Source organism: Cydia amplana, chromosome 9, assembly GCF_948474715.1.
Source record: "Cydia amplana chromosome 9, ilCydAmpl1.1, whole genome shotgun sequence".
Classification (NCBI taxonomy): Eukaryota; Metazoa; Arthropoda; class Insecta; order Lepidoptera; family Tortricidae; genus Cydia; species Cydia amplana.
Window position 1 is genome coordinate 6,672,916 of NC_086077.1, and position 12,464 is coordinate 6,685,379.

A 12,464-nucleotide genomic window follows, 5' to 3' on the forward strand; every position below is an offset into this window, starting at 1 on the left:
TAGGCTGATCCGCAACTTTTGATACTGACGGTACTAGATGTCGCATACAAGCAACACTCCGTTGCTCACTGCATTACCAGTCTATTCCTAAAAAGCACTCGCAGACTCTTTACTTGATGCGACGTTGAGACTACGTTAATAGGTTACTATATGAGGAACTTTTACTTTTAGTAGTACACCCGCTAAATTCGAATGGATGTCGCGCGCACTCGAGTCTGGGATATAGTTTTGAAATCCACGACAGAGGCTACATTACGAATGTGATTTCAAATACAAGATTGAAATAAAATAAAACGAGATATTTTTTTTTTAATCTTAGAGGATGTTGCGTTACAAACGCTTTAACACGTAATTTTGTCCCCAGATGATCCTATTCGTATTCTGGTGCTACGCATGCAAATTCCTCCCCTCCGTCATCTCCATACTAGTGCTCTATGGATTCACACTGAGGTACCTATTTACACATTGGCATAACCAACATACCAAAATTAACTCCATTTTTTAAGCCTTTTGGGGACGGTGATAAAATCCATCGTAGTTATTATTTATGAAAATCTTGATGTTTTCATATGTTTTTAAAGTGGACTTAAACTCAAACCCATTAAGGTCATGATGATAATTGACCCAATAAGACGCGAACTTAAATAAATACCAAACTAAAGTATACTATTCTTACAGATCGTTCTGCGAGCAAATATCCGAAGCAACCAACGCGACAGCCTGCTGGATCGTGTATCCAATCAACGTTGGCAACTATTCTGAAGCCCACGACTTGACCAGGAAGAGCTGGCACGGCTGGGGCGACGACTTCTACGACGGGTTCTATCTGGCGCAGCACATCACACTAGCATTGCTCACCTCGCATTTAAGTAAGTTGACACATTCACAATAACAGTCAACGTGGCAACTGTTCTGAAGCCCACGACTTGACCAGGAAGAGTTGGCACGGCTGGGGCGACGACTTCTACGACGGGTTCTATCTGGCGCAGCACATCACACTAGCATTGCTCACCTCGCATTTAAGTAAGTTGACACATTCATAACAACAGTCAACGTGGCAACTGTTCTGAAGCCCACGACTTGATCAGGAAGAGTTGGCACGGCTGGGGCGACGACTTCTACGACGGGTTCTATGTGGCGCAGCACATCACACTAGCATTGCTCACCTCGCATTTAAGTAAGTTGACACATTCATAACAACAGTCAACGTGGCAACTGTTCTGAAGCCCACGAGTTGACCAGGAAGAGCTGGCACGGCTGGGGCGACGACTTCTACGACGGGTTCTATCTGGCGCAGCACATCACACTAGCATTGCTCACCTCGCATTTAAGTAAGTTGACACATTCATAACAACAGTCAACGTGGCAACTGTTCTGAAGCCCACGACTTGATCAGGAAGAGTTGGCACGGCTGGGGCGACGACTTCTACGACGGGTTCTATCTGGCGCAGCACATCACACTAGCATTGCTCACCTCGCATTTAAGTAAGTTGACACATTCATAACAACAGTCGACGTGGCAACTGTTCTGAAGCCCACGACTTGACCAGGAAGAGCTGGCACGGCTGGGGCGACGACTTCTACGACGGGTTCTATCTGGCGCAGCACATCACACTAGCATTGCTCACCTCGCATTTAAGTAAGTTGACACATTCATAACAACAGTCGACGTGGCAACTGTTCTGAAGCCCACGACTTGACCAGGAAGAGTTGGCACGGCTGGGGCGACGACTTCTACGACGGGTTCTATCTGGCGCAGCACATCACACTAGCATTGCTCACCTCGCATTTAAGTAAGTTGACACATTCATAACAACAGTCGACGTGGCAACTGTTCTGAAGCCCACGACTTGACCAGGAAGAGCTGGTACGGCTGGGGCGACGACTTCTACGACGGGTTCTATCTGGCGCAGCACATCACACTAGCATTGCTCACCTCGCATTTAAGTAAGTTGACACATTCACAATAACAGTCAACGTGGCAACTGTTCTGAAGCCCACGACTTGACCAGGAAGAGCTGGCACGGCTGGGGCGACGACTTCTACGACGGGTTCTATCTGGCGCAGCACATCACACTAGCATTGCTCACCTCGCATTTAAGTAAGTTGACACATTCACAACAACAGTCAACGTGGCAACTGTTCTGAAGCCCACGACTTGACCAGGAAGAGCTGGCACGGCTGGGGCGAGGACTTCTACGACGGGTTCTGTCTGGCGCAGCACATCACACTAGCATTGCTCACCTCGCATTTAAGTAAGTTGACACATTCACAATAACAGTCAACGTGGCAACTGTTCTGAAGCCCACGACTTGACCAGGAAGAGCTGGCACGGCTGGGGCGACGACTTCTACGACGGGTTCTGTCTGGCGCAGCACATCACACTAGCATTGCTCACCTCGCATTTAAGTAAGTTGACACATTCACAATAACAGTCAACGTGGCAACTGTTCTGAAGCCCACGACTTGACCAGGAAGAGCTGGCACGGCTGGGGCGACGACTTCTACGACGGGTTCTGTCTGGCGCAGCACATCACACTGGCATTGCTCACCTCGCATTTAAGTAAGTTTACACATTCATAACAACAGTCTACGTGGCAACTGTTCTGAAGCCCACGACTTGACAAGGAAGAGCTGGTACGGCTGGGGCGACGACTTCCACGACGGGTTCTATCTGGCGCAGCACATCACACTAACATTGCTCACTTTGTATTTAAGTAAGTTGACACATTCACAACAACAGTCAACGTGGCAACTGTTCTGAAGCCCACGACTTGACCAGGAAAACTGAAGACGATTGTGCGTTGCGTGAACGAGGCAGCACTATGTACGTAAATAGCGATGACCCGCTCGCTCACAGGAACAGCGTGAGCATCCACATCCATTGTTAAGACCGCCTAAAAATAATTCCGCTTGAATATACCTAGTGGCAATTAATTTCTATTAAATATTTTTTCTTTGTCCTCAGTTGTAATATCGTTGTCTTTCATACATCGACAATCTTCCATTTGGCAGCGTTGCTTCTGGAGCAACAAAGTGTGGTCCGTCGCCGTGCTCGTTCTGTAAGTGACGTATTATACCTACATATCTAATACGCTTATTCATTACCGTCTATGTAGACTCAGAGTTAGAGCAGGGCTTTCCAACTACGGCCCGTGGGCTGGTTCCGGCCCGCGAAAGAAGTCAAATTTCGTACAATCCGGTCCACGAAAAGAGACTTATTAGGTACATATTATTCAGCCTGCGAAAACGAAGCGGAGGTTTAGACGCGGGACACTCGCGGGGACTCGGGTCAATAAGTTTGGGGACCCCTGACTTAGATGATAGTGGACCGCTTCTCGCGCCCCATTATTTAATTATTTCTTAAGACTTTACACCTCTTCCACAATCAATAAAGGTCCCCTCACATATATCGACGCGGAATCGGCAAAAGCCGATGCCAAGCCGAACGGCGACTTTTCCGCTCCTATCGCGCAGACATAAAGCTTTTTTCTATCGGCTTTTGTGTCGATATTTGTGGGGAGACCCAAACTCTTTGCTACTACGTAGGTACCAAACTTTCGTCCAATTCGTCCGATGTTGTGAGTCGACAAAGTAGTAATAATGCCAATAATACAATGTCGATGTTTCAGAATACTCCTCCAAGCTGCCATAAGCCTGTTCATGCTGCGACGCAACTACGGCTCCTGTGAGAACTGGGAGCTATGCTCGTTGCGCTACCACGTTCCTTGGCGGCTGGCGCTCGGCTACGGAGGCTCGATTCTCGCCGTGTTCGCGCTTAACGAGCTCATCAAGTGGCAGGAAATCAAGTGAGTCGACGCCATTATATTCCACGCCACGCTAATCCTGCGCGGCGCGTCATCGTGAACCTTGTCGGAATGCACGAAGGTTGATATTGGGATGTAGCCGCGCGCGTCAGTTGACATCTTTGGCGGTATAAGGTTTAAAGATTAACCACTGTTAAAATGCTCGCCCCGATTACGACCTGTAGTTATAGCCTGACCAGTAATATATGATAATTGTCAAGAGGGCGCTGTTATTCTCATGTATAGGGTGACAATTCAGCGTAGTATGAAAAAATTAGTTCCAGTGAAATTCCGCAACATGGCGCACCCTCAATAAATCCTGGTTCACCTATACCTACATACACCTGTTATTTTGTACAGTCGCCATCGGTTATTCCCAGTAGTTACCACCAAAATTTTGTTAGAGTTAAATATACTTGGTCAAGCAGATCTTGTCAGTAGAAAAAGGCGGCAAATTTGAAAAATGTTGGCGCGAAGGGATATCGTCCCATAGAAAATTTGAATTTCGCGCCTTTTTTACTGACAAGATTTGCTTGACCAGCTATACAGTATAAAAACAGCATAAATAGTATAGTATACTTGGTGGTAACTAGTGGGAATAACCCTCACTATCAGATATATTCGGGGCGGCAAAGGTGTTCACAATATCTGAACAAGCACTCTAACGCCTTGACAATAGAGGCGTGTTCAGATATCTGTGAGCGCCTTGACCGTTCCGATATATTTGATGGAGTCTGTAGAACACAAAGGCACAACCCACAAAAAGTGCAAAGTGTAGGGATTATTTAAATGTTGCTGTGTTTTGAAGACTATAATTTCTAATAATCTTAATGTTTTTTTGATTTGTTTTCAGGGCCGACGTGCGAAATCAAAGACGAGCCCGATTGGACTTCGGGACGAAACTGGGCATGAACTCTCCTTTCTAGTCAATTTTACTAATATTTGTGAACGTTTTTCGTGTTTTGGCTCGGGGCCACTAAAGCCAACCACCGGTCGGTTGGCAACCCGAGCCCTGACGAGGCCTAAGCTGCTGAAACTGTTTTAAGTTAAGGAAAAGTGACATAGTACTTATTAATTATTTATATTGCGCTCTATTTTGTACTTACTGTTTTACAGTACGCTGTTTTTGATAAACATACAAATTATTACAATAAATATTTCCAACATAAACATGTTTTTAATGATAAATTATTCCTCCCTCAGCAATACATACCCACGCTATATTTGCTTTGAGAAGCGGTCATTTTACTCATTTTCAGGCAGCAAACGATAGTTTTCCGACAATATACACAAGTCGGAAAATATTTCTAATCTAATGTAGAAGTTATACACGTAAGTTAGTACTTATAACTTATAAAAAATGCTCACTGTTTCGGTATAGCCCAAATTACGTAGGGAACGGCTAAAGCCAAATTATCACAATCAGAAACTAGGTTATTTTTTCCCGTTTTTATGGCCCAATGTATGAGCCAAGCAAAATTAGATCCAAGTTGCGATTGTTTTGCAAAGAGGTGGTAGGTACGTATTTTATTGAATAATACAAGACCATCGAAACAAATACATCGTTTATTTTAGACTAAGTAATTTGTGATGTACATTATACACAGCAGTCATCGGCGACCGTTTCGTTCGACATCCTCGTTAACTATGCTAATTACATGATTAATACAAATCAACACTAGTTACATTTGTTAATAACAATTTTTAATTGCATTTTCCGTTCCTACGCTAATGTTAGTAACTAAACACTTGTACTTAGAGGTAAGAAAATATTTTCGCCGGTACTAGGAGTCTTCGGGCAAGTCTAATATCTCTATGACGAAAGAGCAGACGTCTGTCTCTTTCTGACTGTGCTCTTGGCAGAACGGGTGAGCGAGCAAGGCGTCATAGTTGGGCCTCAGCTTGTAATCTTTCTTCAGGCACTGTGTGATCATATCATCAAAATCTGCTGAAAATTGATCTTTTGGAAGACTGGGCGGGTCGTCTTTGACCACTTGTTTTAACTGCTCAAATGGCGTGCCCCAGGTATTATACGGGAATTGACCTGTAGCTAGTTCTATCATAGATATTCCTAAAGACCAAACATCACTACGTATATCATATTGGCCAGGATTGCCCGTAGGATCAATCCTCTCGGGAGCCATGTATGGTTTGCATCCTGCATCAATAGTTTTAGCAACAGAATCAACTAAGTAACCCGATATACCGAAGTCGCACATTTTGACTTCTCCCTTTCTATTGATCAATATATTAGAAGGCTTCACATCTCTGTGGATCACCTTGAGTTTTGAGTGGAGGTAGTGCAAGGCGCTGACAACAGAGAAAGCTATTTTACCAAGTATGTTCTCAGGTATAGTCCGGTTGTTCTTGTAGACTTTAGCGTAGAACTTGTCGAGGCTCATGTCCATGACTTCCATGCAGATCCAGACGTCGCCCTCGCGGAACATGGCTCCGTAGAAGTGCACGGTGTAGGGGCACGCGCTGGCGCGCATGGACACGTCCAAGTCCATTAGCAGCCGCTTCAGCTCTTGGGACTGTGTGTTAAATGTTGCTGTGATACGCTAAAACAAGAATAAAGTCTAGTATGAGTAAAATTTTTTTGTTTTTTTTCTTCTTTGGAATTAAAAAAGGTGTAATTTTTTGGTGGTGAATGTATGACAGTTGTAAAGGGGAAATTCAAAGGGCTGAGGACCCCCCCAGCACCACTTTTCAGCCTGGCAACATGGCACCACTACAAGGATCAGAAGTCAAACTGCGCTGCTGATTCAGTTCTAGAGATCCTTGTGCATACTATGGGACTTAGTCAATTTGTGTAAGAATGTCCCTATAATATTTATTTAGGTATTTGTATTTGTGTCACACATTTTGCTTAATTAGAGAGTGGGATGCAATGCACATTTGATCAAATATTGGACAGGTGGAATACCACCCTTAGTCTGGTCTGACTATTGTAATAGTTTAGGTTATTTTTATTTTAAATAATAATGAAAACTAGATAAGAAAGCCATACTATCTCCAACATAAACTGGAAGAACTTAAGCATTATTAACTATTTGCTGAAAAACTGGCAGAAAAACTCCCTACATACATTCTTATTACTGGCCAGTGGCCAGTGACACTGGTATTTAAAAAATAACAAATGGGAAGCAAACAAAAAACATAACCTTTTGACCTTGGGGTTTTACCTTGACAGCCATGGTGGTGTTGCTGGGCCGGTGCAGCATTTTCTCGACAATGCCGTACGCGCCGCGGCCCAGGTCACAGATCTTGACTAGATCATCAGCATGCACCGTAAATGTTTTATCGTCCACAGTTATAGTAGTCTGCTTGTCCAAGTTACGAGGAGGCGTACTAAAAATGGATAAACATAATCGAATAACATATCTATAACACATTATACGTAACTGATAAGTCAAAATAAGTTTATTTTAGTAATTTTGAACGGAAATGTAGCAAGTCAATAATGTACAAGAATTACTTACACCGTCACTTCCTCCTCCTTCTTGAAGATGAAGCCGGATGGCTTTTTTTTCCCGCCAGACATATTGATCACTTTTTCAATAATTTAACTAACGTAAATTAGCTTATACACGGCCAAAATTGACGAATACACAGCCTAGCGTCCTGTGGAAGCAGGCGCTGGATCTACCGTATTACGCTAATAATTCAACTATTTACATGTCAATTATAACTCCACATCATTATTCCTGCGACAACTTTGTTAACGCGCATGAATTTAAGCAATTTTCATAATCAAATCAAATATAAAAATATCTCAAAATATTCCAGTAGAGCACATACCTACGGATTTGACATTAGTGGGCAAGTGTTAAGTGTTGCTACATCCACCCACTCATTCATTCATAAAAAAAGTTACCAGCTTCATATATTATTTTGAATTACCAGCGAAAAAGAGTTCACTGAGGAAAAAAATTCTATTAGCTCCTCAAAACCAACTTAAAACGCTTTTGTTCAAAATTCAATCGTCCTAACAAACGTAGTGGTCATATTATCTTTGTGGCCACCTTCCAACTTCGTTATTGGTTTTAGATCCACCTCACACTAGCGGTTCCCGAGCGTCGGCGTCTAGTCAAGTTTATGGCTGCTGCCGATGCTCGACGCAACGTTAGTTGGCGCAACCGCTAAGCGACGCCATTTCCCATAGCGCAGACGCTTAAAATACGCTAGTATGAGGTGGCCCTTAGGGATGTATTCTTTGGCCACATGGGGACCATGGGGTAGGCACAGAGGGAACGATTACTTTCCGTCTGTGCTAGTTGCTAGAAGCGATCATGCTAATAAAACAAAGTGATCGTTTTACTTTACTGTATACATTTTTATTCATACATAAAAGCAAAATCGAGCCCAATGAGGCATTAAACATATTACATAAGTAATATAAAAATATCAAAACAATTAGTTAACATGTTACTTAAACTACAATTGTTATAATTGAGATTACTTTGTAGAGAACTTTACAGCTCTAACTGCGCGTCTCGCTCTTTTCGTAGCTTCTTCTTTCAACCTATGTCTCTTCTCTTTTTCAGCCAAACCTACCACTACATCATGCTGTAATGCATTCTTTACTCCAGCTTTTGCGAACAACTTGCTCAAAACGTAGTCGTCGTCATTGTGATGCTTTTCTATATCTTTCTTACTTTTTTTCCTCTTGACCTTCTTCACAGCTATCAAGTTCTCTATTTCTGGTTCAGAAATGTCTGAGAAATGTTTTCTTTTGCGCTTTGATTTGTGATGCTTACGAGAAGTTTTGCTATCTTCAATATTAGGTACATTTTCTGGTGGGTTTGATTGATAATTCATTTCACTGTGAATCTCATTCTCTATTTTACTATCAGGTACGATTTCTAATGGTATTGATGATTCTTTTTTGTGCTTAGAACCTTCACGACCACTAACAATTTCTGGGTTACCAGAATTGTTTATCATATCTACATTTAGCATAATATCATCTCCATCACCAGACACTTCACCCTCCTCTAATTCGGTCTCTTTGGATTTAAGTGCCTCTTTGAGTAAATTTTCTTCATAATCCTTCTTGGAGTGCATGTTAATAATATCTATCTCTGATAAAACACTGTCAAATGGAACATTGGTTACTTTGTCATCAATTAGATTTATTTCTGGTGGATGGACTACAGGGGGATTTAAAAGGAGGTCTCTTTTTTTCTTGTATTTTTCTCGAGGATCTTCTGCATCTGCTGAGGTTTTTGGTTTAACATTACTTGCAATGTTTCTGCTTATTTCTCTAGCTCTTCTTCTCATTTCTTCTAATTTCTTTTTTGATATAGAGTCTCTACTGTTTTTAGGTACTTGGTTATTTGTTTCTTGTTTTCCATGATTCACATTAACCTTTGTATGTTTAAAAAGAGCTGCAGTTTCAGTATCTCCATCGCAATTTAGTTCATCGAAAGTGAAAAGACCTTGTAATGTGCTAGTTGTTAGAACATTCTTCTGATTTGGATCTATTAGTATTTTATTGCTTAGAAAATGTTTGAATATTTGCCTTTGGTATATTTTTTCTTCAATGGTTCCTCCAGATAAAAGTCTATACACAGTTACATTTCTCTGCTGACCAATTCTCCAAGCTCTTTCTTTGGCTTGGCTGTCTGTGGCTGGATTCCAATCAGGGTCATAAATAATGACTCTATCAGCCCCTGTTAGATTCACTCCTAAGCCTCCCACTCGTGTCGTTGCCAGGAATACCAGATATTCTGGATTTTCATTGAAGGTCTTAATTAGACTATGTCTAATACCAACATTCACTGTGCCATCCATTTTTAAGTATTTATAATCTTGGTTTTGTAAATACTGTTCCAGTAAACATAACATTGCTCTTGATTGTGAAAATATCAAGGCTCTGTGGCCTTGCTTCTGCCATATCTTTAAAAGAGAATGTACTACTGTCATTTTACCAGACCTTTTCCAAGAACCAAAAGATTGTTCATCAATTTTTTCGCATTCCTCTTGTGCTTCATATAAGTATAGATCAGGATGATTGCAGATTTTTCTTAATGTCGATAGAGCAACTAATACTCTGGCTCTCAGTGGATCACCATATCTGCTTTCTTTATCTAGAATACTCCTTACAGTTGAACTCATGAGATAACCCATATACAGGTCCCTCTGTTCCTGGCTAAGTGCACAGAAAAGTACTTGTTCATTTTTCTCAGGCAGTTTTATATGCTCCTGCACTTCTGCTTTGGTTCTGCGCAACATGTATGGTGTGATCATATTTTTAAGTGCTTTTGCAATTTCGAAAGCTGTTGCTTCTTGGAATTCAGTGGCATTGGCATATCCTCCTTGGGTTATTGGTTGAGCGAAATGTTCCATAAATGCATTATAAGTACCAAGAAGGCCAGGCCTCATGAAGTCAAATAACGACCAAAGTTCTTGTAAACTATTCTGCATAGGAGATCCAGTAATTAGTAATTTGTGAGGTGTCTGAAATTTCTTAACAAGCTTACTAACTTGAGTTTCAGGATTCCTTATCTTGTGTCCTTCATCCAATATCATGTAATGCCATTTTCTGGCCATTAGGTCTTTGCTATATTTGACAACACCAGCATATGTTATGAGTAAGATGCCATGAGAATCATGCAGATCCCGAATAAGTCTGTTGTGATTTCCAGAGTGAGAGCCAGAGTGGTGAAGCACAGCAACTCTGATGTAAGGACACCAGTAGTGAAAGTGTGTTACCCACTGGAAAATAACAGTGGCCGGCGCCACAATTATGGACGGACCGAGTCCACCCCAGCTGCCAAGGTGGGTCTTGGACAATCCAGCTAGGAATGCTATAATTTGTACAGTTTTTCCTAATCCCATCTCATCTCCAAGTAAACCTCCAGACTGCACCTGATGCAACTCCCATAACCACTTGACACCAATCTTTTGATACTTGTACAATTGCTTCCAAATGTAAGTAGGGACATTAAGACCATTTTGCAGTTCATGTAATTCATCCACGTCCCTGTTGCCATCTAGAACATGGTTGATATCTGCAGACATTGATTCTCCTTCATAATTTCCAGCGCGAGCTGCTGCAAGGTTTTTTTTCCAGTTTTCTAACCTTTCATTGTAGAAATGTGTGTCACCGTCATCTATTATTTTCTTGTAGTTTTGTTTGGTGCGCGACGTAGTGGGGAATGCAGGGATGTTAATGTTAGGAATCTCCGCGTCCTCTTCGTCTTCGCCAGAAGGTAAATATTCACTGCCTTCATCAGAGTCCCGCGCCGCAGATGTACTAGGAGTAGGAGCATGTGATACGTCTACATTATCCCTCAGATCATGTTTAGAATTAGAACATTTTTTATTCACCAAAGTTTTGTCCTGTTTCTTAGATATTAATTCGGCGGCCACCTTACTTTTCTCTGACACCGAAGTCTTTTTAGAGCTCGTTTTTATGTCACATTTTTGCTTGGCAAGCGCCAGTTGACTTTCGAGGTATTTATTGATATCAACCATTATTTACATTCAGCTTTGCGGCGAAATAATAAATGTTAACATGGTGCAATAACAATAACATTACAGAGAAATTGACATGTGAACAACAGCAACACAATCGAAATTCATCAACCAACACAAATTCTACACTCAGGGCTGCCACCAGTACATAATTTTTGATTATACGATCCAGCGCCTGCAATTATACGAAATTCGATTGCATTATACGAGAACACAATTAAAAAAAAACGATTAATATTAAATCGATATTTTGAAAAACTGGGGTCTTACCGCGAGGGCCGTAATTCGCAAATTGCGGGGGTCTTTCTCTTTTACTCCTCTGAAGGCGTAATAAGAGTGACAGAGAGGGACGCCCGCAATTTGCGATCTTCGATTTTTGCAATTATAGCCCTGACGTTGCCGTACGGTTCCATTAAATTTTATAACAGTATTGACACACTGTTTTTGAAGTATTGTCAGTAATTTGACATCGGTGTTTTTTTTTCGTATTCAATTATACCGATTGACCACCTATACGTAATAGATACGAAAAAAATTCCATTATACGAATTTCGTATCCAATTCTACGATCTGGCAGCTCTGTCTACACTTCTACGAGTACTTTAGTAGTATTTTGCTAATCAAAAAAATCTTTAAATCGTTAAATTTGATGTAGCTATTTTTCCCCAAGCCAATTCATTTTTTAGTACTTTTAGTAGTAGTTAATGCTGTATGAGAAAACTAAAATAAACACTTTTAATAAAATTAAAAATGTGAACTTCCTAGTTTTAACAGGAAAGGGAAAGACATCTCCATACTGTCAAATGACTCTTTCTACGTTTACCTGATAATTGTACGTTCCGATTTCTTCTCACGGTTTCTGTATGATTATCAAAAAAAAACTGAAATAAATAAAGTTAATTTAACAACTAATATATTTTAAATGAATTGTTTCGTTTTATAATGTTTTATATATTTTATCAAAGTTGTGTATCAAACTTAGTAATTTGTGTTGGTATACGATATATACGTAAGTTGAAGCATGTCGAATGACAGAACTGACAGAACGGAAGTGGAAATAGACACTTTTGACAACATTCGTCGTCTGATTCCACTATTTTTTGTAAAATTGTAAGTATCTTTGTCTTACATGAAGAAATCTCAGTAAGCTATCCTGTTGTCAATCACCATTATTTC

The 12,464-nt window shown here is 41.1% G+C and overlaps 3 protein-coding genes across 3 annotated transcripts in view; 1 reads left to right on the top strand and 2 right to left on the bottom strand.

Annotated features, from left to right (window-relative positions):
- The window catches only part of LOC134651008 (transmembrane protein 94), a 47,213-nt gene extending 42,237 nt beyond the window's left edge, over window positions 1-4,976 (top strand). The window contains exons 26-30 of the mRNA XM_063505978.1: window positions 365-450; window positions 679-869; window positions 2,969-3,062; window positions 3,633-3,809; window positions 4,660-4,976. Of these exons, the coding sequence (XP_063362048.1) occupies window positions 365-450; window positions 679-869; window positions 2,969-3,062; window positions 3,633-3,809; window positions 4,660-4,732 (621 nt within the window). The 3' untranslated portion in view covers window positions 4,733-4,976. The remainder of the gene's footprint in view (window positions 1-364; window positions 451-678; window positions 870-2,968; window positions 3,063-3,632; window positions 3,810-4,659) is intronic.
- A 378-nt stretch (window positions 4,977-5,354) lies between these two features.
- Window positions 5,355-7,631, bottom strand: LOC134650990 (dual specificity mitogen-activated protein kinase kinase 6). Its single transcript, XM_063505957.1, has 3 exons — window positions 7,289-7,631; window positions 6,992-7,157; window positions 5,355-6,367 (listed from the first exon to the last, which is right to left on the bottom strand). Exons 1-3 carry the CDS (start codon window positions 7,348-7,350, stop codon window positions 5,591-5,593), a joined length of 1,005 nt encoding a protein of 334 aa, XP_063362027.1. The 5' UTR covers window positions 7,351-7,631; the 3' UTR covers window positions 5,355-5,590.
- Window positions 7,632-8,139: 508 nt separating this feature from the next.
- On the bottom strand, window positions 8,140-11,350 carry LOC134650991 (DNA excision repair protein ERCC-6-like). Its single transcript, XM_063505958.1, has one exon. The coding sequence runs from the start codon at window positions 11,286-11,288 to the stop codon at window positions 8,265-8,267; it is 3,024 nt and encodes a 1,007-aa protein (XP_063362028.1). The 5' UTR covers window positions 11,289-11,350; the 3' UTR covers window positions 8,140-8,264.
- Between the last annotated feature and the right edge of the window lie 1,114 nt (window positions 11,351-12,464).

Coding starts and splice junctions, on each gene's coding strand:
- LOC134650991 (XM_063505958.1), bottom strand. CDS start 11,288: ATGGTTGATATCAATAAATACCTCGAAAGTCAACTGGCGCTTGCCAAG.
- LOC134650990 (XM_063505957.1), bottom strand. CDS start 7,350: ATGTCTGGCGGGAAAAAAAAGCCATCCGGCTTCATCTTCAAGAAGGAG. Junction 7,158..7,288: donor AAGGAGGAGGAAGTGACGGT/GTAAGTAATTCT, acceptor ATCCATTTTTAG/TACGCCTCCTCGTAACTTGG. Junction 6,368..6,991: donor ACACCACCATGGCTGTCAAG/GTAAAACCCCAA, acceptor TTCTTGTTTTAG/CGTATCACAGCAACATTTAA.